Here is a 24,268-nt window from a genome sequence, read left to right as displayed (position 1 = left end):
AAATGTGTGGTTTTATTCAGCAGCTATACAAACTACCTGTGTACCATCCTCAGTTTGTTTTTCCAACTCGCTGATCACCTTTTTTCATTTTTGAAAACGAATGTGACTCTTGCAGATAAAGCGACATTAGATGCAATCAGTCACAGCGCTATTGTTTGTCTCGGCAGGCAGCTTGCTCCTCATCCTCAGTCGATAGAGCTAAATTTACGAGTTCAGCCAGTCAGTTAGGATTATGATGTATTTGATCCTGCCTGTCAATAAAACACTGCTCATTGCATCTACAATTGCATAGCCCTATTGTTACTGTTAACTGTGTGCATGTGGGGGATGGGAAAGGGCAGAGCAGATTGGAGAGAAGACAAAGAAGGATACATTATAGATGTCAGTTTATGGAGACATGTCGGTGCAGTTCCTGTCACGCTGCTGTCAGCTCTGCCGATTGACTGGATTAAGTTATTTTCCACATGAACATAAGACGCAAAAGGAGGCAATGTAAAATCAGACTGAAGTAAAGAGTGGTGGCTAATTTCCACTCTACCTGTACTGTTCAGCAGACATGAAGAAAAAAATTTGGCGCTTACAGTTCATTGTTTTTTAAGCATTTTTTTTATAGATGTAAGAAAAATATTCTCTTTTCCTGTTATGCAATTACATCTCAGCAGTCACTCATGCTTAGCCTATGTCCTCCTCAGTTTCAGTTTGTGATTTTTCTGCATTAAGTGAAGAAAAAAAAACAGGTGTGAAATACGCTGCTTCTGATCAAAGAAGGGTGTGTACATTTGTTTGTTGGCTTACTTGCCTGACTGTCTTGTGGCTGCATTACATTCTGGTCCATTTTCTACCACCATGGGTATAGGTATCTTTCTTTCTGTAAATTTCACAATAGATTTCTTCCTGTATTACCTGATGATTGAGTCTCATTGCTAAATGTAATTCCAGAAAGATGCCCCTTCTCCTCGATCAACCTGGCTGCTCTGAGTAACCCAGTGACTTAGGTGCACGTAAACGCACTGTTTGATTCTACGGTGCTGATGCCAAAACGCGGAGTGTAAAGTTTATGACCTGTAGCTAATTTACATTCAAAAGTCATACTCCTTCCTTAGAAGGGAGACGTCAAAGTTCTGCGCATATTGATTGATTAACGGGTGATCTCTGGGAGGCAAACAGTGGCAAAAAAGAATCCCTAGCAACAAAGAGAAAGAAAAACAAGAACATTGGCTTGTCCCTTCAAGAATCCGATTTTTTTTTTTTTTTTATGAGTTAGCTGTCAAGCAAAACGAAAAGATTAAGAAATCAGTTTGTCATTTGAATATCTAGTTTCTCACCTCACCCAGTCTTTATCAGGACAGCTCAGTCTTTCAGTAATTACTATAGTATACATCTGTCTTTTTGATTTATTTTCTAAAATGTTCCAGTCTACAAAAGGAGCCTAGTTTTGTCACAATCTTCGTATAATGATCCAAACAAGGAACAAATATGGCCAGCCTCAGCTTCTTCTCTTTTTTTTGTACTCCAAATCACCATGTTGTGTGTTTTTCTAAATCAGCCTTTGGTGTTACCTAGTCTCATTACATTGGGGTAATGAAATCTCCTTTCATGTGGCACTGTAGTGAAAACACACACCTTTTGAGTAAGAAATTACAGGTCAAGAGTAAACGACAACCAGTGTCATGTGTTTGCTGTTAACTCATTCATATTTGTTACATGATTAAAACAGTTCACTCTATAGCGAAGAGTAAGTTAGAGTTTGACACTTATGAAAAATACATAATTTCTATGTCACCACTGACATTCTGTAGAGTTGCATAACTGCAATTTAAAGAAACATAGGTGGGGCATTGCATTGTGCAATTAAAGTAATGTACATGCCTTGACACTACTGTGTATTATCTTTGTGGGAACACTGAAGCGATGCTGTTTTAGTGGCTGTGTTTGCTTTGGTACATGAATGACACTCATAAAAGGGCTTTGGCCTGGAACAATGCAGTGTTTGAATATGGCTGATCATGTGTTCATGAGCCGTATCAAGACCCCCCTCCCTCAACCCCCCTCCCTGTCCCAGCTAGCTGTAGCCTCCCTTCCCCCTTTTTCAAATGCGTGTATGTGTGTGTTTACATTTTAGATTCTTATCAGCTCTCTTTATGTTTACAAACTAGCTTTGTGAGACAGTCCACCATCATCAGGGACTCTTTTGGTACAGCTGTTATACCAGATTAGTAGAGTTAATTTGATCTAGTCATGTTTAAAAGTGTTACACACTGCAACCTTACGTAAATGAGGCAGCAGCATCTTTCTATTAAAGCCAGGCAGGAGGATATGAAGAAAACATGATCATACTAATCTCTTTCATGAGAAGCAACAAGTTAAGGACTTGGATTAATATGAAGTTGTGAAAATGGTCTTTCAGCATTGGATTAAAGGGGATTTAGTCTCAGTGTAAACCAGGTTTCTGTTGTCTACAGCCCCAGGAAAGAACATAAAGACTTCTCTTTAATAAAACACACACTATGCAAGAAGAGAAAAAAAAACACCTTATGGTTATCACTCTGTAAACAAAACAAAAAACATAAATCTATTAAAGTGTTATAATCACATTCAGGGACTTAACTCGAGTCTGTGCTGTAGCTTTGTAGAATAACTGAACAACACAGATACACTCATTTCAACAAGGTAGAGAAAAATAGAATAGAATAGAAAAGTCGTCATGAAGATTCCCCCCCACCAAGTATAAGAGGCATACAGTACACATACATTTACTATTACACAGGTATGTGCACCAGTTTGCAGACATAACACTTCCTCCGAGAAGCCTGTTTGACCCGAAAAATGACTTTCAAAGCAACAGGATTTAGGTCAAACATATAGGAGTATAAACCAGTGAGACGTCATCCAATCAGCTTTACCTCAAGGTGATCAAGGTGATTGGCAGGTGTAAGGAAACATGTAGCCGATACCCTGGTCTCCTCTCAGTTTTGGTTTTCAGTTCCGAAACCTCTATTATGTGCTATGTGACACTTGTGTGCCGCTGGCTCGCTAACTGCCATTTGCATTAACGGTGGAGTGAACCCCTCCCCCCTCACACACACATACACCCCCTCCTTACAGTATTACCTAAAACCACCACTGCTGCAGAGCTGCAGCAACAGGCTGCTCTTTGGTTACTGATTATTTGCCATATAAAACCACTTTGTTTTCTGTTTATAATTTATCTGCAGATGGGCAGTTGCTGACCTACATACACAGCCAGGGTGGGAAACTGTCAGACACTAAATACCTGTTCAAATGTAGCTGTGAAGTCTGAAGTCTTGGTGCTTGAAGCAGCATTTGGTCACCATTTGCCCCCAGAGCAAAATTTTGTCTTTACTGCTACAAAAGATCTGTATAAATCTTCACAAAATCATAATATTTGTAATTGTTGCTCCTTTTCTCTATTATTTGTTTGGGAGTACCAAAAAAAGTTAATGAAATGTTACATTTTGAAAACCCAGCAGCCTATTAAACGATCCGGACGTTTGCAGTCCGCTAGTCAGCTCTGCAGTTTTAATGGGCCTTTTTGTTCCATGGGATTTGGCGCAGGGGTGTGAACTGGCTCCCAGCGATACTAGTTGGCCAAGTTTCTAGTCGTTTATCTAGTTTCTAGTCGTTTATCTGAAAAGCAGAGCTTTAATCCAGGAGGGGCCCCTACCCAGGCATATATACTATGGACATGAAAACCTATATGAGCCTGCAACCACCACACCCACCTCAGCCTGATAATGTCTGTATGTGGTGTGTGTGTGTGTGTTTGTGGGTGGGTGGGTGGGTGGTGGCGGGGGAGTTCTAATGTATATAAGGGTTATATACCTGCAGTTGAGGGAGGGCAAGAGACAAACATAAAGAGAGAAACTGATTGAAGTTGAGGGACAAATGGAGAGGAGAAGAGAAAGGCGGAAGACTGTAAAATAGAGACAGGAGATACAGAGAAAAATGGAGGAAAACAATTAGGGAAAAACAGATATAAATACAGACAGCGAGGAAGGATATAATGAGGGGTGAGGGGGTGGTAGTGGTCTTGCCGGTTGGACAGGATCCTGATTGGCTGGTTCTCGGTGTGTCAGCAGCTTCAGTCAAACAGGCGTCCCACTTTGATGATACCACCTCCTCCCAGCTAGTTTTTAAGTTAAGGGCTGCCACGTCCAACTATATTCATCGTCGCTTAATCGGCCGATAATGTTGTCAGTTTTTTAAGTAATTTTTTTGGTCTATAAAATGCCAGAAAATAGTGAAGAAGGGCCGTTATAATTTCCCAAGGACCATGCAGATGTCTTGAAATGTCTCGTGTTGTCTGACAGACAGTCCAAAACCCAAAGATGTTCAGTTTCTGTCATGTATAAAAAAGAAAATCAGGAAATCCTCACATTTGGGAGGCTTGATAGACAAAGATCAGTTGTTCGGTATGTTTGCCTAAAAAATGTCTAAATCGATTACTCTGTAATCGGAATAGTTTTTGATTTGTTTTCCTATCTCTGCAGCTTTACTCTCCATAATGGAGCTGGTCCATTAACAGCTTCTGACCAAGCCACAGGTTGTCATGTTTTAAAGTAAATGTATTGTATGAAGAGTGATGTGTATATTTGCAGCCACTGGACAATAGCTATTGCATGTTGTTCTAAGTTAGACAATATTCGGTGGATGTGGTTCCATAGTTTACTTGTAGAACTGTTGATTATATTAATTTATATTTCCTTAACCTTCTACAGAGCACAGCCTGGCCTCCAAAGCATGTTACAGCATCACTTTACTTCCTGTATTGAACTCCGCATCCAACCTTTGTTTTGTGAGAATTTTTGTCAGATCATTGAGCTTCAGGCTGTTCTTTTTACAGCTATCCAGTAAATGGGAGTAGATTGAGATTGCAGAGCACGCGTCTTTTCGCAGTTTATTTGACGTACCTTGTGTATCCTGTAAACATAATCCTTGACTTTGTACACGCAGATGATTCTATTAATATCTTAGTTGAATGGATTGTATGAGGCTATAGTTTATATTACATACAAAACCTTGGACAATTGGTATCCCTGTTTAAAAAAATCCTAAATACAGACTCTTGGATATGCTGATATGAGATGCGTCACTAGAGAATGTTTTCATGTCATTTATCCTAGTTTTTGCAGGCGAATCTTGAAAAGTAAAATAAATTGACGGAGACCAAAACAGAATGTAACAGCTACGAGAATTTAGATTATTGTTGCATGTTCATTGATACAAAGCAAGAATCTGTGTCCATGTTAACAGCGAAAACTGAACGTGACTTGAAACTGGAAACGCATTAGTTGGACTCATACCTTGAGCATGTTAACACAATTAACACTTCACTGTAGACTGCCAGCTCCTTCAGTTGGCAGGGACACAGTGAAACTAATCAACGTACTGTCTTTCAGCACTGTGACGGTGCAGTCGCACTTCTTGCATTTTACTGCATTTTGTTTGTTGAGGTTTTCAAACTTTTTTTTAATGTGTTATAATTACTGGAATACCAAACTTTAATTATGAGCATGCAGCCATGCTACCACATCTGGAGGACTGGAGGGATCTGAGCATTAGCTCCCTTGTTTCCATGTGACAGCGCACCCACCACGTCACTAGGGAAATGTTTGTCTGATAAGGAGAGAGGGGGAATAAAGCAACATTGGGGGATGGGAGTTTGGGTTGGGGGGGGGCATTTCCAAGATTTATGGCGCGGCACTTCACGAAATGCATGCATCCTGTAATTAAAACTCCCCTTTGCCTCCAGCAGGCCTGTACATTAGCCAGCTTCCCCCCAACACCCCATCCACCTCATGCTCCTTCAGCTCAACAGTCCCCACCCCTCTGTTCCCCCCTACCCGCTAGATAATAAGATCTTATGGCAACTTGGCATCACTAATGAGGGCTGAATGCCACAGAGGGACAGTCTGTTAGTCGTTAGAGGCCACTGCTGTCACCCTCCATACCAAACTTTAGCTGGACGAGCCTTTCATTTTAATTTTCTCTGAGCTGGTGCTTACAGTCTTCTAGTAAATGATGGCAGTTTTCTGTCTCTTAAACCTGTAGGTGGGGAGAGGTGATCCATTCCCTTTCATTGATGTGGTGACAGAGTATCTTCATGGTTAGGAAATAAATCAGGATTAATCCCAGTATGCAAATTTCGTATGTCAAGCAGGGCAGTTTGATCTACCAGACTTCTTGTTTGAGTTTCAGCACACAGAGACCTCTACGCCGTTGATTTTATTGGTCATGGCGCAAACACAGGTCAAAGGATAATATTGAAAAATTCCCAAATAAAGAATAGAGCTGCAACAATTAGTCGATTAATTAATAGACAGAAAATGATTTGGCAGTTATGTTGATGGTTGATTCATTGTTTTAGTGCATTTCTGTTAAAATTTTTTTAATGTTTTCTGGTTTCAGCTTCAGCTGGTTTCAGTGTGAGGATTTGCTGTTTTTACATGATTGTAAACTGAGTATCTTAAAGTTTAGACTGTTGGTCAGAAAAAAATAAGCAATTTGATAATGACATGATGTCACCATGGGTTTTGAGAAATTGCAATAGGCATTTACTCACTATTTTTAGATATTTTATTGACCAAACAATATATTGATTAATCAAGAAAATAGTCTGCAGACGAATCATTAATGATAATCATTAATTACAGTTCTGACATAGAATATTGTCAAATTTTATATACTGAGCTACACATGTGAACGGTTTTCTCAGTGTTGCTCATTTATATATGAGACTCCAACTAGTGATTTTTTGTTCAAATTTATCCTTACTTTTGCAACAATTTCATTAACGTTTTGTTCAATAAAATGTTTGGGTCGAGAATTGCTACAGGGTTCGTGCTCTTGAATCCAGGCGTTTGAAAAGACTGTCAGGTGCGTGTGGCCAAAGTCAACAGTCCCGTTGACAGAACAACTGCCCAGACACTGACAAAAAAGTAAAAGAGGCTCTAAAAATGCAAAAAGAGTCAATTTATTGCACGTGTAAAAAGTGACACAGTGGAAAAAAATGTGAATACAAAGTGAACAATTTGGTCAAAGGACCCTCTCATTTTTTCCGAAAGCCTCTAGAGTTTCGAATGTTATTTGAGTCTGACCAACAGTCAAAAACCCAAAGATATTCAAGTTACTATCACAAAAAAAAACAAAAAAAAGCAGCAAATCCTCACAATTGAGAAGCCGGAACTAAAGAAATTTTCCTTGAAGAATTAAGAAATTTTTAAGGCGTTATCAAAATAGTTGCCGATTTATTTGCTTTTGATCAATTAATCGTTTCAGATCTTGTTCATTTCTGTTTTTGCATCAGGGATGTGCTGAGCTGAATGATTTCCTGTGTTGCGATTTTTGCTCGACACTGTGTGAGTGTACAACATGAGGGTTAGTAATGGCCCGGCCTGATAGCTGTGGGCTGTTGTGTCTGTGCACCTTCATTCTATTTTCTGTGGTTTTGTTTGGTGGTGCTCAGTTGGCCATATTCAATAACAGATTGTGAAACTACATGACCTTTAAATAGATGTGATATGCAGTTGTTAAGACTCTCACGCTACATACGACTGTAGCTGATGAGAAAGTAAATGTTAGCATTAAGTGTGTGCCACATTTTGTTGACACACTTAATGCTAACATTTACTTTAATAGAAAAACATCCAATGAGATACATCACACTGGCAAACTAGGCTGGAAAAACAACCACAGGCTCAATGGTTTCCCTGTACTCCCCCGAGTGGGTGCCCCACTTTTACTGCTAACTTTCACTGAACTTTCCAGAGCCCGGGGCCCCGCTAGCAGCTGGACCCACATCAGGTTCTCATCAGGCCAGACTGGTCCACAGCAATTCTCTATTCCTCTCTCTGTCATCTCTTCTTTGATCAGAAGAAGGCAACTGATTGGTTTTTCATGACTGATCTTCCAGTACAACTGTTCATTTAATCTGTGACCAGATATTTATTTATTTTATTTTTTTTTTTTTTTTTGTGTGTAGACAATGTGGTCATCTGGCTGTCAAAAATTGTGACGCTGGTTGTCGTAGTAACAGCACTGGCTTTGAGGTCATTTTCTGTGAACTCCTTGATGCATCATTACATATTCAAATTATTTTCATTACAACCAAAGCATCTCAAACATTTCAGACATAAAAAAAACATCACTCGTCTTCATCAGTCTCCCTCCTCTTCCTCTCCACAGCTGTATGAACTGGATGGAGACCCAAAGAGAAAGGAGTTTCTGGATGACCTCTTCAGCTTCATGCAAAAAAGAGGTATGTAACTGTGCATATATGTATGTTCTTAAAACCATGAACACTGCATCAGTACATCACATTTGCCCTCACTTAATAAAATACAACATATCCATTCAGTTTATTATCTTGTCATATCATATCTCCTCACTTTATCTCCAGCCAGTGTGACAGAAAGGTTCTTAATAGTTGGATAGGGAGAACGAGCCCCCCCCCTCCGTACCCATCTCACTCTGACATAAGACACAGTCCCGTCTACTCATCTTTCACTCAGATGGGTGGGGTCTTCATTCATTTCGGAGATGATTGCTTTATGGTCGCGTTGTTCCCAGGCTATAACTAGAAGGAACACATCGTATCGATGCCTGGGAATGGATTGGTTTACCCTCCCATCCCCGCGCAGGTCCACACTTTTAGCACTACACACGCGCACACACACTCAGAAACACTGACTCAGCCACCATGCAGGATCATCACAGTGGTGACACACACGACACCAAAACTGCAAACTTTGTCATACTTCGGAAAATGTGGATTGTGTAACATTGTAATTACATGTATTAAGTACACAAATGCCCAGCAGCTCATTGCAGATAATACTCTCATAAATACAAAGCAGCCTTGTTAATTTGACAGGTTGAGTCATGGCTGATTTAATCAGATCAGACAGCCCGTTATTGACACAGGAGACGACATGTGCTCACAATTGAAAAACCAGTACTAGATGTTTACACTGTCAGAGCCAACGCCAATGGGCGGGTCTGCCATGTCCTCTGTGAGACTCCTAGAGCGCCATCTGCAGGTCGCACTGATAAGTGACACATGACCCCTTGATTTGCAGTTGAAGGATTAATCATATTTTATGTTAAATGTGGGCCTGAGGACTGAATTTAGGATCACTCATTAATTAAAAGAAATGTAATTCTCAATGATAAGATTAACGAAAGCTTTGATTTTCTTTGCTGGGAAAAGAACATTTGTCACAGATTAATATAAATATGTCGGTATTGATTTGGTCTCGTCCCAAGGCATTTTGTCTCATACTTGGTTTGTTATTAACCTGCACTCACGGCATCTCTAGTTTGAAGACAAGAAAACAGCCTCGTCAGATTAAGTAACCTCAAACAGACACAACCACAATTTGCTTTTAGATTAATTAAATGGTAAAATTTATGCAGAAATGTATTAGTGGATTCATACCGTGAGAAGTGTCCCTTGTGCTCATGTTGGTCATTAATCAAGAATTTAACAGTAAAACAAGTTTTAAAATCCATTGATTTTGTGGCCTGTGACAAAATAGAAACCACTCTTCTAGCTTGCAGGCAATATTGTGTTTTCCATGTCGGTCCAGGGCTTCGCTTATATACAATCCATCGATCAGTCAGATGACTGAATTTTGATTAATTTTAATGGACTTGTGAAGTTCACACTGGTCTGCTCCTTGCTGTGTATACAGGACGTTCTCAGAGTTAAAAAAAAGCCTTGTTATCAGCTGGAGGACAAAATGAGTTTCCTGGCCCATGTACTGCAAATATCATATATATATCTGTCGATATAGATCGAGATATAGATAGATATATAGATAGATATAGATATATATATATAATATAGATATATAGATAGATATTTATCATTATTATTATCATTATTATTATTATTATTATTGTTATTAATATAATAATTATAATATAGGGTGGTGAATAACAACCTCTTTATTTTAAATGATGATGAATGTCATTATACCTCAGTCATCATTCTGAGTCGTGATTAGCTTAAAAAACATTTCGCTGGCTGGTAAAGTAGTGAAAGTGGTTTGCTGTGAATTTCAGAATTAAAGGATATGGTGGCGTTTTTTGCAATCTTTTATTAACATGTGACATACTCCAAAAAAATTCACCGGAAGCAACAGTCCAGGGAAGCGTTGCTGCATTAAGAACTATCTTAATTGTTTAATCGGGGAATGTGGACACTATGCAGGGTAACCCACACTAAACCCAATGTACTCCTTCCTATTTGTTGAGCGTTGAGATTACAGCTGTTATATTCATTATTGTGTCTTTAGTGTAATAAGTTGTCATGTTTTTTTTTTTTTTGTTTCTTTTTTATTGATGTTAATATTCAATTTACTTGCTTACATTCTAGTGTTTTTTTTTTTTTCTCTGCTACCAGTTTGCAGGAAGCTGCATGCTGGCGACATGAAAAGCAGTTTCTTGTCATGACAGTGTTTTATTTCGCTGTTGACCTTTCCCCTTTTTGTGTGTGCGCGTGTTTGTGTGTTTGTGGTGCGTGTGTGTGCGTGTTTTTGTGTTGTTCCAGGAACCCCGGTGAATCGTATTCCCATCATGGCCAAACAGGTCCTGGATCTGTACATGCTCTACAGGCTGGTGACAGAGAAGGGTGGCCTGGTGGAGGTCATCAACAAGAAACTGTGGAGGGAGATCACCAAGGGACTCAACCTGCCTACCTCAATCACCAGTGCAGCCTTTACCCTTCGCACACAGTCAGTACACGTTTTGTTTGGATTCACACTGTTAGTTACAAGCAACACAGGCCTGTAAAATAAAGTAGTTGTTTATTGGACAAGTAGACGCATCAACACAAGTTATTTGAGTTCCTACAACTTTTGGTGGCTACAACATAGCCATAATCATTTTGTTCTGCTCAGGGTTTCAAGCATGTGGAGCTGTTGGCTATCAGATGTTAACTATTTCATTTTTACCAGTTTACCATTGTGTATGAAGTCATCTTCTGCGGTTGGTTTCCGATTGCAGTAAATTCTCATTCACAATCAGCTGAACCACAGATATCTTCTTGTGGGAATGAGACAGGACTTTTCATTCCTCTTTTGTGGTTATTTACTATCTCCCTATTTCGCATAAAGTTATCGTCCATCACTCGATTTCTTGTATGATTAAGAGCTGCCATGTTGTATCGTAGCCAGACATCGTGTCATGGAGACACCTGTGAAGTGTTCAAAGGGGTGTTCCAGCAATTTAGTATTGTATTTCCATAAAGCTGCGGGACGTGTAATAGACAAAATAAGGAAAAAATCGTCAAAATCAAAGCAGCAGAGACCAAAATATTCTGACTCGTAGTCCCTCTTTATGGGCCAAAAAAAGTTGATCCCACACTTACCACAATGCATCTTAATGGCATCTTTCAGTAGACCCTCCCTTCCTGGTAAATGTCAATGACTATCAACCTCAGCACCCCATGTTTGTTACGCAGAATTTCTGTGGAAAAGCTTGTCGTCTCCAAGCACAATCAGAGATATTTTCTCTGACTTGACAAAGCTCCTCCAGAACCACAAAAGACTTCATAACACTGGTTTTCACAGGCTGAATATTACTCCTCATGATGAGAAAACTGATCTTGATGTGTAAAATTGGTGGAATGCCCCTTTAATTTGACCGCCCAGAAATGAGGTTAAACCTTTTATTTAGTTTTAGGAACTGATGTGACATTTTTCAGCGGTATGCTAAATGTAAATATCTCAGACAGACTGAGCTCAGGAAATCTCCATGTTAAGGACCTTTTGTGTTCCTCTCAGATACATGAAATACCTGTACCCATATGAATGTGATAAGAGGGGCCTGAGCAACCCCAACGAGCTCCAGGCAGCCATCGACAGTAATCGGCGGGAGGGCCGACGACAGAGCTTTGGCAGCTCCCTCTTCACCTACTCGCCCAACGGGACGCCCACCATGCTGTCCTCCCCGAAGCTCCCCACGTCCAGTGGGGGCCTGACGGTGGGCACCAACGGGGCCTCGCTGACCCCCATCCAGAAGATCAAGAAAGGTGAAATGTGTTTATTATGCTGCTATTAATTGTTGGAGTGAGGTCATTTTGGAAATGGGGGACTTTGAGGCATGAAAAAGGTCATTATGAATCATCAAAACATTTAATGACTCATTTTCAATTTAAACGCATGAATGTAATGACGCAGTGACCTCCTCATTTATAGTATTCCATAAATCCAAATCCCAAACCAAAATGACAAATACAGTAAGTAGATGGGTTTGCCTTGACATTACAATTTAAAATAGTTACAAAAACTGTGTTAAAGATCATTAAAACTTGCCCATATAACTTTGACTTTGAAATATATCAATCCTTCACATAATTCCTTGGTGAAGTCAGAAGTAAAGTCAGAAGTTAAATAAGGGAACCTTGAGTTTCCAAGGAGTATTTTTACTACTGTAAGAGCAACAACCCCTTTAGCCCAAAGCTGAAAAAGTGCATCTTATTTACATTTAGCTGGATCATGATCAAGATGTTTTAGGATGATTCTCATACATGAAGTCATTTTCAGAAAATGTTTCACTTTCTTAGAGATGTAATGAAAGACTGCTGATATAATTATGATTTTAGAGGAAAATATGCAGGTTATTGTGAAATCATTCTGATTTGTTGATGTAATAATCCCAATTTAATTACCTATACTCATACATGATTACATTTTAAAGAAAATAAAAGTTTGTCCCCTAAAAAAAAACTAGATCCAAATGTTGTTTGAGATAGCGTGCATGAAAAGAGGTAAAGTCAACAATACAATTCCGACTATTACAAGAACAATGAAGCCAGAACATGTGGCATTTAATTTGGCGTTAAAGTGGGAATTTGTTATTTGAACAATAAAACCTTTTTGATTAACCACAGAACTCACTTTTTTGAAAAAATTATGAATTGCAATTAATCATTCTTGCATGTCCATTAGGGAGAACCTCATCCATCATGCACCAACACCATTCACGGTCTAACCACATTCACTGGTAATATCTGGTATATCAGTGATCAAAGTGTAGCAACTGTGGAAACATAGTAGAGCATAATGTAGAACAAATGACACCCATAAAAATACAGGAACTGGGAGGGTTCCCAACACACCAGACTTCAATCATGTGACCAGCGCTCATCCAGTAATAGGAATGCTTATCATGGTTCCAATTTTTTTAATCGTTTTACCTTTACTTAAAGCAAAAGCCCAAGATAACATTATCCAGGATCAACCCGCAAACTTCAAAAAACCAAATGAGCTGGATGAGAATTAACAGGATTATTTCATCCTGATAACAGCATGTTAGTCTGAAATTAGTCTATAGTATTTTTTGAATAGGAGGCTAATATCTCCATCTTCCCCAATTCATACGAATGAAAAAATTAATTTGCTGTCATCTCTACTGTAACAGATCTTAACCGGGGACATTCAAGGAACACCATGTGCATCATTGACCACCTGTTTTTCTGTCATAGTAGTCAGGGAGGAACGTAATTGATATCTTGCCTTGATGACACATCATACTCAGTTCCCCCATCTCTCCCTCTCTGTGCTGTCCAACCAGAAGAGGAGGGAGGCCAGCCGCTGCCGGGGGTCGGTGTGGCTCGTTTGCCAGCGGGGGCCTTGGCGGGACACTCGGTGGCTGCTGTGCAGGCAGCAGCAGCCCAGGCAGCGATGGCAGCTCAGGTGGCAGCTCTGGAGCAGCTGAGGGACAAACTGGAGGCTGGTGAGCCTCCAGAGAAGAAGATGGCGCTTCCGGCCGAGGAACACCACCGACTGCTGCAGAGAGCACTGCAACACAACCTGCTGGCCATGACCGCACAGATACCCATGAACATCCGCATCAACAACCAAGGTACTCAGCACACAGTGGAGTTTCTGATCTCTTCATCTAAAATGAGTAGAACAAAACAACCAGTCAGACATGATTTTCATGTTTTCACATCAGATGATGATCAGTTTGTGCACCCCTGTGCGTTTAGGAAATTCCTCCACTATCTAATCAAAATGAGACAAAAGTGGGAATCAGCTTTTTTGTATTTCTAAGATGGGATAAGTCTTGTCATCTTACCACAAGCTACAGCACCCAACAGCGAAAAGTAACTCATAGCAGGCGTATGTACTTATCTGTTTAGCTTATAGAAGGACCATGCATTCATACAGAACATGTGTAATTTACATCTGTGCAGGGGTTCCCCTCTGCAGGCAGGCACTTTGATCTTATAGCCGAGTTTTTCTTGGTTACCGCGTATCTGATTGAACACGCAAACTGTTTTCTCAGTACTGATAATACAGGTGATTTCAGAGAAATGCTAACCTGGATATTTTTGCAAATTCAAGCACAATGTTGATTTTCTGAGAAAGAATATTGTGAACTTTTTCTCATCTGGTTTGAAGATAAATTGAAGGAAAAGCCAACTTTGGGGCACAGTGTTTGTATTAAATAAACCTGAAGTGGAAGTTAAAACTTTTGTTAACACAGCTCTACTCTCTGGTTGTCTTTCAGACAGCAGGCAGGACTCAGCCCTGAACCTCACCACCAACGGCACAAGCAGCATCAGCATGTCAGTGGAGCTCAATGGAGTGGTTTACACTGGTGAGCATCGCTGTCATGTTACGGGATGTAACTCCTTTAGGGTGATTTATAACACCTGTTCAGGGACTACGGATGAAAAATAGCCTCTTGGCTAACTCTGGCATATTTACAGCAATGTTATTACAGTGCACTGTCCCTGATAGATAAACCAGTGCATAATTAAATTAACAGTTTTCTTGGCGAACAATAGCCAGCTGCAGTTACTTCCCGGGGCCTTGATGTGACAGTGAGAGATTGAAAGAATGAAAAACGAGAGTTAGGAAGAGACGTTCAGTCCTCAATGGTTTCTCACAGCGCTGTGTGAAGTTGGTGTTAATGTCTGAAAAGCTATGCAACCATCTGCCAAGCAGTTCTGATAAATCATCCTGGCTACTTTAGGTTGCTGGGTTCGGTAGCATTGTGCTTTTTTACAAAGACCTCAGTATACTGGGCACTGGGTAGCTGGATAAACTGTTATTCTCCAGGAAATACTTCTGCCATGTAAAACCATAAGATTTCCTTTTTACACTTCTGCTTTTGTACGGACTAAACAAAAAAATACAACATGATAATCAGTGAGCTTTAACGTGGTTGGTAATTGCGTCGTTAAACTTTGGAGAGAGAGAGGCTAGCTGTTTCCCACCTGTTGCCAGTCTTTGTACTAAGCTGGGCTAATTGCTTCTCAGCTCCTACTCCAATTTCTCATCTGACTCTCAGAAATAAAAGCCAATAAGTTTATTTCCTAAAATGTTGAGCTGTTCCTTTAAGTTCCATTTTAAAATCAAGGTTATATTAAGGAAAACTTTGTATTCTAACTTTGATTTCTGTGTTTCTTGTGTCTTTTACTGTGCAGGCGTTCTTTTTGCTCAGGCAGCAGCAGGGTCGGCCTCATCTGGTGCACCTGGATTGTCCGTCTCCAACGCGGCGGTCAGCGGTCGTGTTGCCCCTCAGCAGCCGCAGAACACACCTACCTCAACCTCAACCTCCAACAACCCGTTGTCTTAACAAACCCCCAGCCTTTCCCCTGTATTTTTTTTAATTACCACGCTAAGTAAAGCCAAAAATCAACCTCATTTTCTACATCATCTATGCCAAAAAGAGAAGAACCATAATCCATACACAAACTGAAACTCAGATCACTTGAAGTACACTATCTCAGGTTTTCTCTCACAAACTCACCTCTTTTGTTCTTCATAGCCAAAATAATTTTGAAAAAAAAAAATATCCCAACTGAGAGCCAGTATATGCTAAACAAATATGTATGCACAACCTGTGAATTATTTATTTCTGCATAAATGTACAGATTACTGGAGAACAAAAGAGAAAGTAATAACTAGGAAGGGCAATGCACTGTTTACACAAACAAACATAGCTACTGACTGACAACGACATTTTATCCTCTAGGAGAGAGATTTTTTTAAATTTTATTTTAACTTTTTCATTGTCATTATTATCATTATTGTTATTCTCTATTGTGTTTATCATTTAAATCTTTAACAATCCTATCACTGCAGGAAAAAAATCTATATATTTAGAATTCTATAAAAAAAAAAAAAGGAAATATGAATATTCTCTATTTTTAATCAGAAAAGCTTTAAAGCTATATGTTGTTTCTTCAGGGCATATAACAATGTACCGTTGTGACCTCATTTTGTGTAGACCCTTATAAACTTATTCACATGACAGCCAGTTTGGATCCCTAGGTGGAAGAGCGAGTCTGGTGCAGGTCTGCGCTCCTGTTGTGTACCGAGATACACATCATATCTACGCCACTGATTCTCCTTTGAACAAAAGTTTTAAATGGCTTGATCTCAAGAATCTGCAAAGATATTTGTTAAGTTTTTAATATATTTGGTCCACTATTGATTGCTACCAGAGTTTAGAGGTAGTAGCTAGAATGCTAAGTAGCTGACGTCCCTGCCGAATTTAAGCAGTTGGTGTGGTTGCTCTTCATGAAACTGGTGGCTATTTAAAACCCTCATCTGTTTGTTGACATAAGGCCAGTTCAAAACATATCAATGCCAATCACGCAGGTATATTGTCAAGCTTACTGTTCAAAATGGCTGTTTGTGCGAGTAGGGTCAGTAGTGCAGGTGGGAGAATGAACTAAAGCCGTTCGCCGCACCTCAACACACTGTACTTTCTGAGCCTCAGCAGCGTCCACACGCCTCTTCCTGTTGCTGTTTGGGGTTCAGATTTTATGTGAATAACACGTTTTCCGTTGTTCTCAGGTGTCCGTCTGCTCATCGCTTTGTACAATATCCTGCAGTCTTCTATTAACGCTTGGCGGAGAAACATCTTTCCCTGCAGAAAGATCGGTTTTCATCTTCTTTTATGACTTGGTCTTCTAGTGGAGTAATTGTCTTAAAGTCAGATGCATGCATGTATTTATAGATAAAAGCCCATCAGCGATTTCCTGACTTGAATTTACAGGTGTCGAGCGTCCACCAAATCCTCGTTACTGTGGAAACCCTCACATGGACAATCAGGTGTCAGGAGATGCAATTTCACCTTTAAAGAAACTTATTCTGACAGTTATTTCAGCTCATATCTGACACATTGTTGTTTTTTTTTCTTGTATCATAGATTACAGATGCTTTTTATTTTTTGTTTCAGCTTTGTGTTTTTGCATTACTTGAGTGCTCATTCTGATCCAAGTGCTTCTTATCCAGTGCTGTGACGAGGACAGGGTCCTCTTGAGACTAGCTCGCCATCTACCGAGGATAATACAGAGAATGTCTTGTGATCCTCTGACTGTTTTTGGATGTTACTTAATCGAGGCTTTTGATAATTTAAGGTCAGAGGTACTCATAGTTGCGGCTGAGCACTTGATTGTGTTTTACTGTTTGTACGAACACTCACTGCAGTTGGATTCATGAAAGGCCACAGCGGAGACACCATGTCACCTCATAAGTAGTTGTGTCTCTGCATTTTGAAGTAGATCAATCATTCAGCTTTTTGAACTTTAACCTGTGTTACCTCTCTGGGCTGTTGGCTGTTAAAGATTGTTACTCAACCCCCCCCCCAACCCCACCCCTACGCAAAGCTGCCTCATTCCTACCGATGTTAGGAAGTAAATCAGGCTTTGTATGTGGGTTCTGTTCTGAGGCCTTAACACAGCATGAGATGACCAGAGAGCGAGCAGTACCTCCATCTAATCAGTTTTTACTGTTCCAGTCAAATATCACCAGATGGCTGCCACGGCTTTGATTCTGGTCCTGCTTCTCGGTGGGAAGTCACCACCAGCTGCTACACAAACACTGGTCAGTTTTGGAAAGTACTCTTTCAACTCAGATAGCAAACAACTCCCATTCAAAAACACAATCATCAAATGCTGTTCTTTGAAATGGTGAAAATAACTTGTTTTATTTCTTCCTAGAAAAGAGAATTTGAGTGTTAGTTGGATTTAAAAAAAAAAAAAAAAAAATTCAGAGACAGGAAAAGGATGTCATTGGTTGAGTTACATCTTAATGAGTGCTGGATTCATCAGCCTTAATTAGGTGGGAGATGATACAAAACCAGGCTCCTTTTTTAACTTGTGAGCAACTCGCTCCGTATTGGAGGATATGTCATTTTACAGATACAGGAGGGACAGATGTACTCAAATACAGTGTTTTTACACAATGAATTTAGTTATCTGGGGAAGAGCTAGTTGTTTTGCAGCTGTTGCTCTGCAGTGTGGCTGTGAAGTCAGCCAGCAGACCAATCAGACCTCAACCATTTTGCCTTTTAAAACATGAATGGCATTTATGCAGTGTTGACTCAAATGATGGAGCCTGATATCAAGATTCACAACCCCCTTTTTGAAATATTGATCAGGTTCTCAGTGTAGATCCGTATCAGAGGCGGTCAAAGCATTTTTACAGTGAAAAATTTAGGTAGCATGTTAAACAGGCAGAGCCTGACATGAGTCAGTACAGACTCACACTAAGGCTAATCTTTCTTCTTTGCATTTGATAGACACATTTATCCAAAGCATTATGCAGTGGTGCTACATATATATCTTGAAATATCAGTGAAATTGACATTTTCTTAAAATTTCAGTCTTGGTCTTACGGTTTTGGCAAGAACATTCTAAAAACCACTTAAAAACCTTGTTGTGCTTCATTTAGACTGATGTAACAATCTGTATGACCAGCCAGGTTTTATGAAAGTTGTAGTGAGTTGTTAGATACTAACCTTGAAAACCAATCTTTGTTTAGAGCTGTAGGCTTTAGATAGCTGGGTTACGAATGGACTTGGACGTGGTTTTTTTCAGGGAAGCTCTCATCCATACTGCCTTAGAGAGCAGTAACTACAAAAACGATGAAGTAGAGAAGGGTTTGAATTTCTTAGCCAACCTGTGTGACAGATATATGAGTTGTTAAACCTTCATTTTATGCCTTTTATGCTCATTATTAATCAGTGTCACAGAGCTTACTGAAACCTAAAAAAAACATTCAGATACTAATGTCACCTTCTACATTTGAACAATTGAAAAGGAAAAAGTATAGGCTACAAATAAAGGGTTTTTTCCACAGCTCTTTTTTACATTTGAGCCAATGACCTAGTTTAGTAAATTCGTCATCCTTTCATTAAATACAGTTTTAATATTTGATTTAAACGTAGATTAACCACATGAAATCACGTGATTTCCAGGACTGCTGTATCAGGTGTTCCCTTTTTTTTTTTTTCTCTCCGTTATGATTTCTCCTACTTATGTTGTATAAAAAAACTCAGTTACTAAGATTTTTGAGCATAAATAAAAAACTTGGTTAAATTAGCTTCAGCTAACGGCTATCCGAGCAGCTAGCCTTAACTAGCCAAAGAGCAGTTGCTGCAGTTGTTTTTTTTACCTCTGTTTTCTAGTTTTTATGATTTTTATTTTTGCTTTTTATTTTATGAAATTTACACGCAGGCCTTTTGCCCCCAAAGATTATAAATTTGACGGTATAATAAAGTCTATGGTAATGTAAGATTTCGGAAAGTCTGATTCTGGCTTTTAACTCAGTTTTGACCAAATATGTAGTTACTGCATGTGGCCTTTGTAGGGCAGCTTAGTCTCTACAGTAATGGCGGTGTATACATGCTATAGACCACGACTATGACAAAAAGGGCGTTTAAAAAGTAAAACAAGAAAGAGAGAAAAAAATTAATTTATTTTAAGTTAATTTAGATTTAAATCATCTTTCTCCTTGATTCCTCCATGTAATCAGACACTGCTGTAAATTTCATATATTACAATGTAAAAGTATGTATTTGCTCACGTTAGTCAGTTCAGTGGCACTCGGAGGGCCCTGCGTTTCTCTCCATGTCACTCTGTCTCTTCAGGAGTAGCAGATGTCGCAGTTGCTGGTAATGGCTGACAATCAAATAGAGACATGCTGGGGCTCAAAGCTTTTGTTTGGTGGAAAAGTCTGCTGGAGAAAGCAAAATTCAATCAATCCTGTTCTAAAGGATCAACGTTGCTTCTTTAGATTTGACCCCGTGACTCTTTGGCCCCTGAGGCAACACTCAAGCACCTGCTCCCCTCGTTCAATGGATCCATGTTTATCGTATATCTATCGACCAGCTCTGCGAGATATTTGCATTTGAACAGTGGATGTTTTCTCTCTCTCTCTCTCTCTCTCTCTCTCTCTCTCTCTCACTCTCTCTCTCTCTGTGTGTGTGTGTGTGTTTGCACGGCAGCATCTTCAGGGAAGGCTGGCATGTTTTTAATTGCGTGATAGCGACAATCAGGAGACGTTATGACAACACAGTATACCTCCAAACACTTTGACATCCCTTCAACCACAATCAAGCCCGTTTCTACCTCAAAGACTAAGGCTTTAGCAGATTTCTTTGCTTCAGCCACAACAGAGAATCCTGTTGAAGGCTGCGCTCATGCAGGAAAACCGATCGAAATGTAGTTTATGCTGGTTTATAAAGAGCTCAGTTTCACTATGAAAGAGATTGTAAAGACCACAGACAATCAGATATCAGCTTAAATGTCACTCACACCTCTAATCGATAACCATTTTATTAATTTAAGGGGAATCAGAGATGTCAGTGTAGTTGAGAAGATGCAACCCCTCCAGTAAGAGCTCCCCTCAGTGGAAGTTTTTGTTATGACACGCAACCAGTTTAGATTTCCGAAATGGAAAAAACTGAGGGTTTGATCGAGGGCTACAAAGACTCAGTGTCCTTCAGTGTGACCATTTATGGCACAAATCACATATTTTCAGTGTTCATAGCTTAATTTCCTTCCAATGTTTCCATAGTTTTCTTCTTGTTGAGGTGAAATGGCATTTTGATCATCATGGAACACTTAAATAATCAATTTAGTCAGTAGCTCTTCAAGGTATTTAAACTAAGAATTAATTCACAAATTAAAAACACAATCAGCAAACAATCAATAATCAAACTTTCTGTCTTGCCTGTTTCTCTGCAACTATGTGTCTGTAGCTGCTTTCTCTCATGGAACCTGCAGGTGTTTTTTTTTATCATTAGATAAGACAAATGTTCGCACAAGACTTTGCATCCGCAGTTCTTGGCTTTATGTTTATTTGTCAAAGTTACATTATTGTTGTGTGGTAATGCAGTTAAAAGCTTGGATTGATTTTAAAAGTCTGCTTGTTTGATGCATTCATGTGTTGTACAGATCGGAACAATGACTTAGCCGGACTAATTTTCTTACTGCAAAATGCATTTTGTTTGTCTTGGAGTTAGTTTTCCCAAAAACATAAGTAATAAAAGTAGTGCTGTTCAGGAGTCGACTCCCAAATCTCAGATGTCAGCGCTTCTGATCAGCACAAAACTCTCTGTCAAAATGTTGTAACATAAGAACGTCATAACTTTAAGGTGTTTTACCTTGAAATATTGCTGCTTTTACTCCCACCAGAGCTGTAGCTAAAATAACCTCTTGAAAATTTACCAGGTCCAGAGCGTCTTGCATGGAAAATTGACTCTGACTCCTTTTCCCACATGATGCCAACATGGAAATTTTGCCGGAACATTTACGGGTTAAGGTGCATGTGGGTTTGGGGGCTTTTGACTGGACTTCACCACTGACTTACCTCCATTAAGTGGACTGTGGAGAAGGGAAAATGATGAGAAAATAACAAGATGCCTTCTGCTGTGACAATTGTTGTATGAATTAACCTGTATTACTAAGATTCATTAAATAGATTATTTCTGAAATACGGCTTTTAGAGCTCTGGATTATATCATGTTTATATTGTTTTGTGTTGTATTTTGCTCTTTCTTGCTTTTTTTTTTCTTTTTCTTTTTTTTGATATGCTGTAGCAACCCCAGCACACAGAGATTACATTAAATCCGATTTATTAATATAGCGATAATGATGATGATAATAGTTTGATCATTTTAGGGAGGGATGTGATGTGATGCAATGTTTGTGGGGGGGCTTCACGTGTCTTTCCGTCAACGTCAGAAGTGAAACAAGGCTCTGTCTCTTGTCTCTCACAACTTCTTCTCAGGAAAATCTACCTCTGCCTCCAGTTTGATGCATTTAACCCAGTGAGGGCTCAAGTTACCGTGTAGTGGGTACACAAAGACGGTGTGAGGGGCCAACACCAGAGTCCGAAATGAACTGGAACATACCAGTGTAGTTTCTGAGATTAGAGATGAACGCAGTGGATTGATAATTGTGGCGTAACATTGTGATGGCTGGATATATTATATTATATTATATTATAGTATAGTATAGTATAGTATAGTATAGTATATTATATTATATTAATATCCTCTGCAGATATTTCTTCACCCTGGTTGGTGAACTAAAAGGTTCATTTTGGACACTGAGGTGGTTCCCTCGCCGCCTCTCTTCGTTACAGGTTCGTAACACTTCTGCTGTTCAGTTTATTTGAGCACCAACCACAGGGACCCTCCAGCTCAACAGCTAAATACTAGTAGTACTACAAATACTGCTTCTAGCACCACTGTTAGTACTGCAAGTATTATTTCAGTCTGTTCTATTAATGTGCGCTTATTCCAACTTTTTCTATAAATGATTACATTTTTGATGAATGGGATGTTTCCCAGTAACCACGGTAACAGTGAAGTGGCAGCAGGCAAAGGAACTGTTTTCTTTTTGTTTTGTTTTTTTCTTTTTCTTTTTAGGGTGGAGAGCTATTCTTGCCTATTTACCTGATATGTGTTTGTGTGGATACTTTTATTTTGAATCTGAAATGAATAAAATATCATTTTTCTTAAATGTAAGCAGAGCTTTGGATGCTTTTTATGTATCCTACGATAAGTTAGCAAACCTGTTAGTATATTTAAAAAGAAATATCGGTTATAATAATTGCTAAGCTTAAGCAAGTGTTTAATTAAATTGAGTTCATTGTGTACTCATGCACATTGATGTTGGCTCCAAAAAGTGAAAAAGCAATTAAATCTCTATATCAGTCTTTCAACAAATTGTTTTAGTTGACGGGAGTAAAACGTCTTGTGCATAATGTGGGGAAAAAAAACTATATTACTTACATGCTTACTAAAATACTAACTCAGCTCTAATCGCCCTATTTTTGTATTGTTTGTTTTAAACACATGTACTACGGACCCCCTCGAAAGGAGTATGGATACTGAGCAGATTAACCTGGTGAAATCAAGTAAAATCAAACGTCCAAAACCATAATTCACTACATAATTTTAAAATACAGGGAAAAAAGTATGAATTAAAGTGAATCACAACCAGCAAAAGGAAGAGACAGTGGTTATTATATATTGTATATTAGCCGCCTAAATATTTCCCACTTAAAACATTAATAGTAGCGATGGGTGAAAGAAGTTTGAAAATCCTTTCAAAGTAGTAATACCGAACTATAAAATATTCAAAAAAAGTCCTGCATTCAAATTTTTAAATATAAGTATAAGTAGTATAATGTGAAAAATGTCCTGTCACTTCTATATTATTATTATGATATTAATTCATTATAATCCTAGGGCATTACTGTGCAATTATCTTTTTATTGTTGTAGATGGTCAAACTGGAGCTAATGTAACTTTGCTGTTGAGTCGTTTCATTTTTAAAAAAGCATCATGTTTTATAAGCTCATGAACGGTTTGTATGTAAAATCTCTATGTATGTGAATCTGCACAGTAACCAGTAACTCCAGCTGTCAGATAAATGTAGTTAAGTAGAAACTACATTATTTCCCATTTTTGAAATGTAGTGCAATAGAAGTATAACGTAGCAGAAAATGGAAATGCTGAAGTACCTCAAAATTCAGTGGTAGATAGTATTAAGCACTGTAAAGTTTTAGGGTACTTGAACTAAAGATTACATTTTATACTACTTTATAAAATTTAGTGGAGCAGAAGTATAGATAGATGCTACTTTTCAGATTTAAATGTTACATACAAAACAATATACATTATATACTGTGTGTGTATATATATATATATATAAATATACAATGCATTGTTAAAACAGCATATAAACATTTTTTAAAAGTCCAAAAATTCAAAAAAAAACTTACAACATTAAAATAGTTTGTATGTTAATGCATCAAAAATAAAGATCCAGTGATATAATAATATTCCCTGACAGGGGTCGTCACTGTTGGTGACAGAGAAGCAACAAAGGTGAAGATTCCAGGATGCATTTTATATATTACACTGTTCCCTGCTCTTGTTTTTGTGTTGTCCGATTGATCGTATTAATCAGATTTAGTTTTTG

The 24,268-nt window shown here is 38.8% G+C and overlaps 1 protein-coding gene across 5 annotated transcripts in view; it reads left to right on the top strand.

Moving 5' to 3' along the window:
• Window positions 1-22,252, top strand: part of arid3a (AT rich interactive domain 3A (BRIGHT-like)) — a 50,062-nt gene extending 27,810 nt beyond the window's left edge. For all 5 annotated transcript variants that reach the window (XM_040128937.1, XM_040128936.1, XM_040128933.1 and 2 more), the window contains exons 4-9: window positions 8,206-8,278; window positions 10,574-10,757; window positions 11,808-12,055; window positions 13,603-13,890; window positions 14,542-14,631; window positions 15,464-22,252. In XM_040128937.1, the coding sequence (XP_039984871.1) occupies window positions 8,206-8,278; window positions 10,574-10,757; window positions 11,808-12,055; window positions 13,603-13,890; window positions 14,542-14,631; window positions 15,464-15,615 (1,035 nt within the window). In that variant the 3' untranslated portion in view covers window positions 15,616-22,252. The remainder of the gene's footprint in view (window positions 1-8,205; window positions 8,279-10,573; window positions 10,758-11,807; window positions 12,056-13,602; window positions 13,891-14,541; window positions 14,632-15,463) is intronic.
• The last annotated feature ends 2,016 nt before the right edge of the window (window positions 22,253-24,268 follow it).

Source organism: Xiphias gladius, chromosome 6 (genome assembly GCF_016859285.1).
Source record: "Xiphias gladius isolate SHS-SW01 ecotype Sanya breed wild chromosome 6, ASM1685928v1, whole genome shotgun sequence".
In the NCBI taxonomy this organism is placed as follows: Eukaryota; Metazoa; Chordata; class Actinopteri; order Istiophoriformes; family Xiphiidae; genus Xiphias; species Xiphias gladius.
Note: the sequence above shows the minus strand (reverse complement) of the source record. Positions and strands in the feature narration are given on the sequence as shown.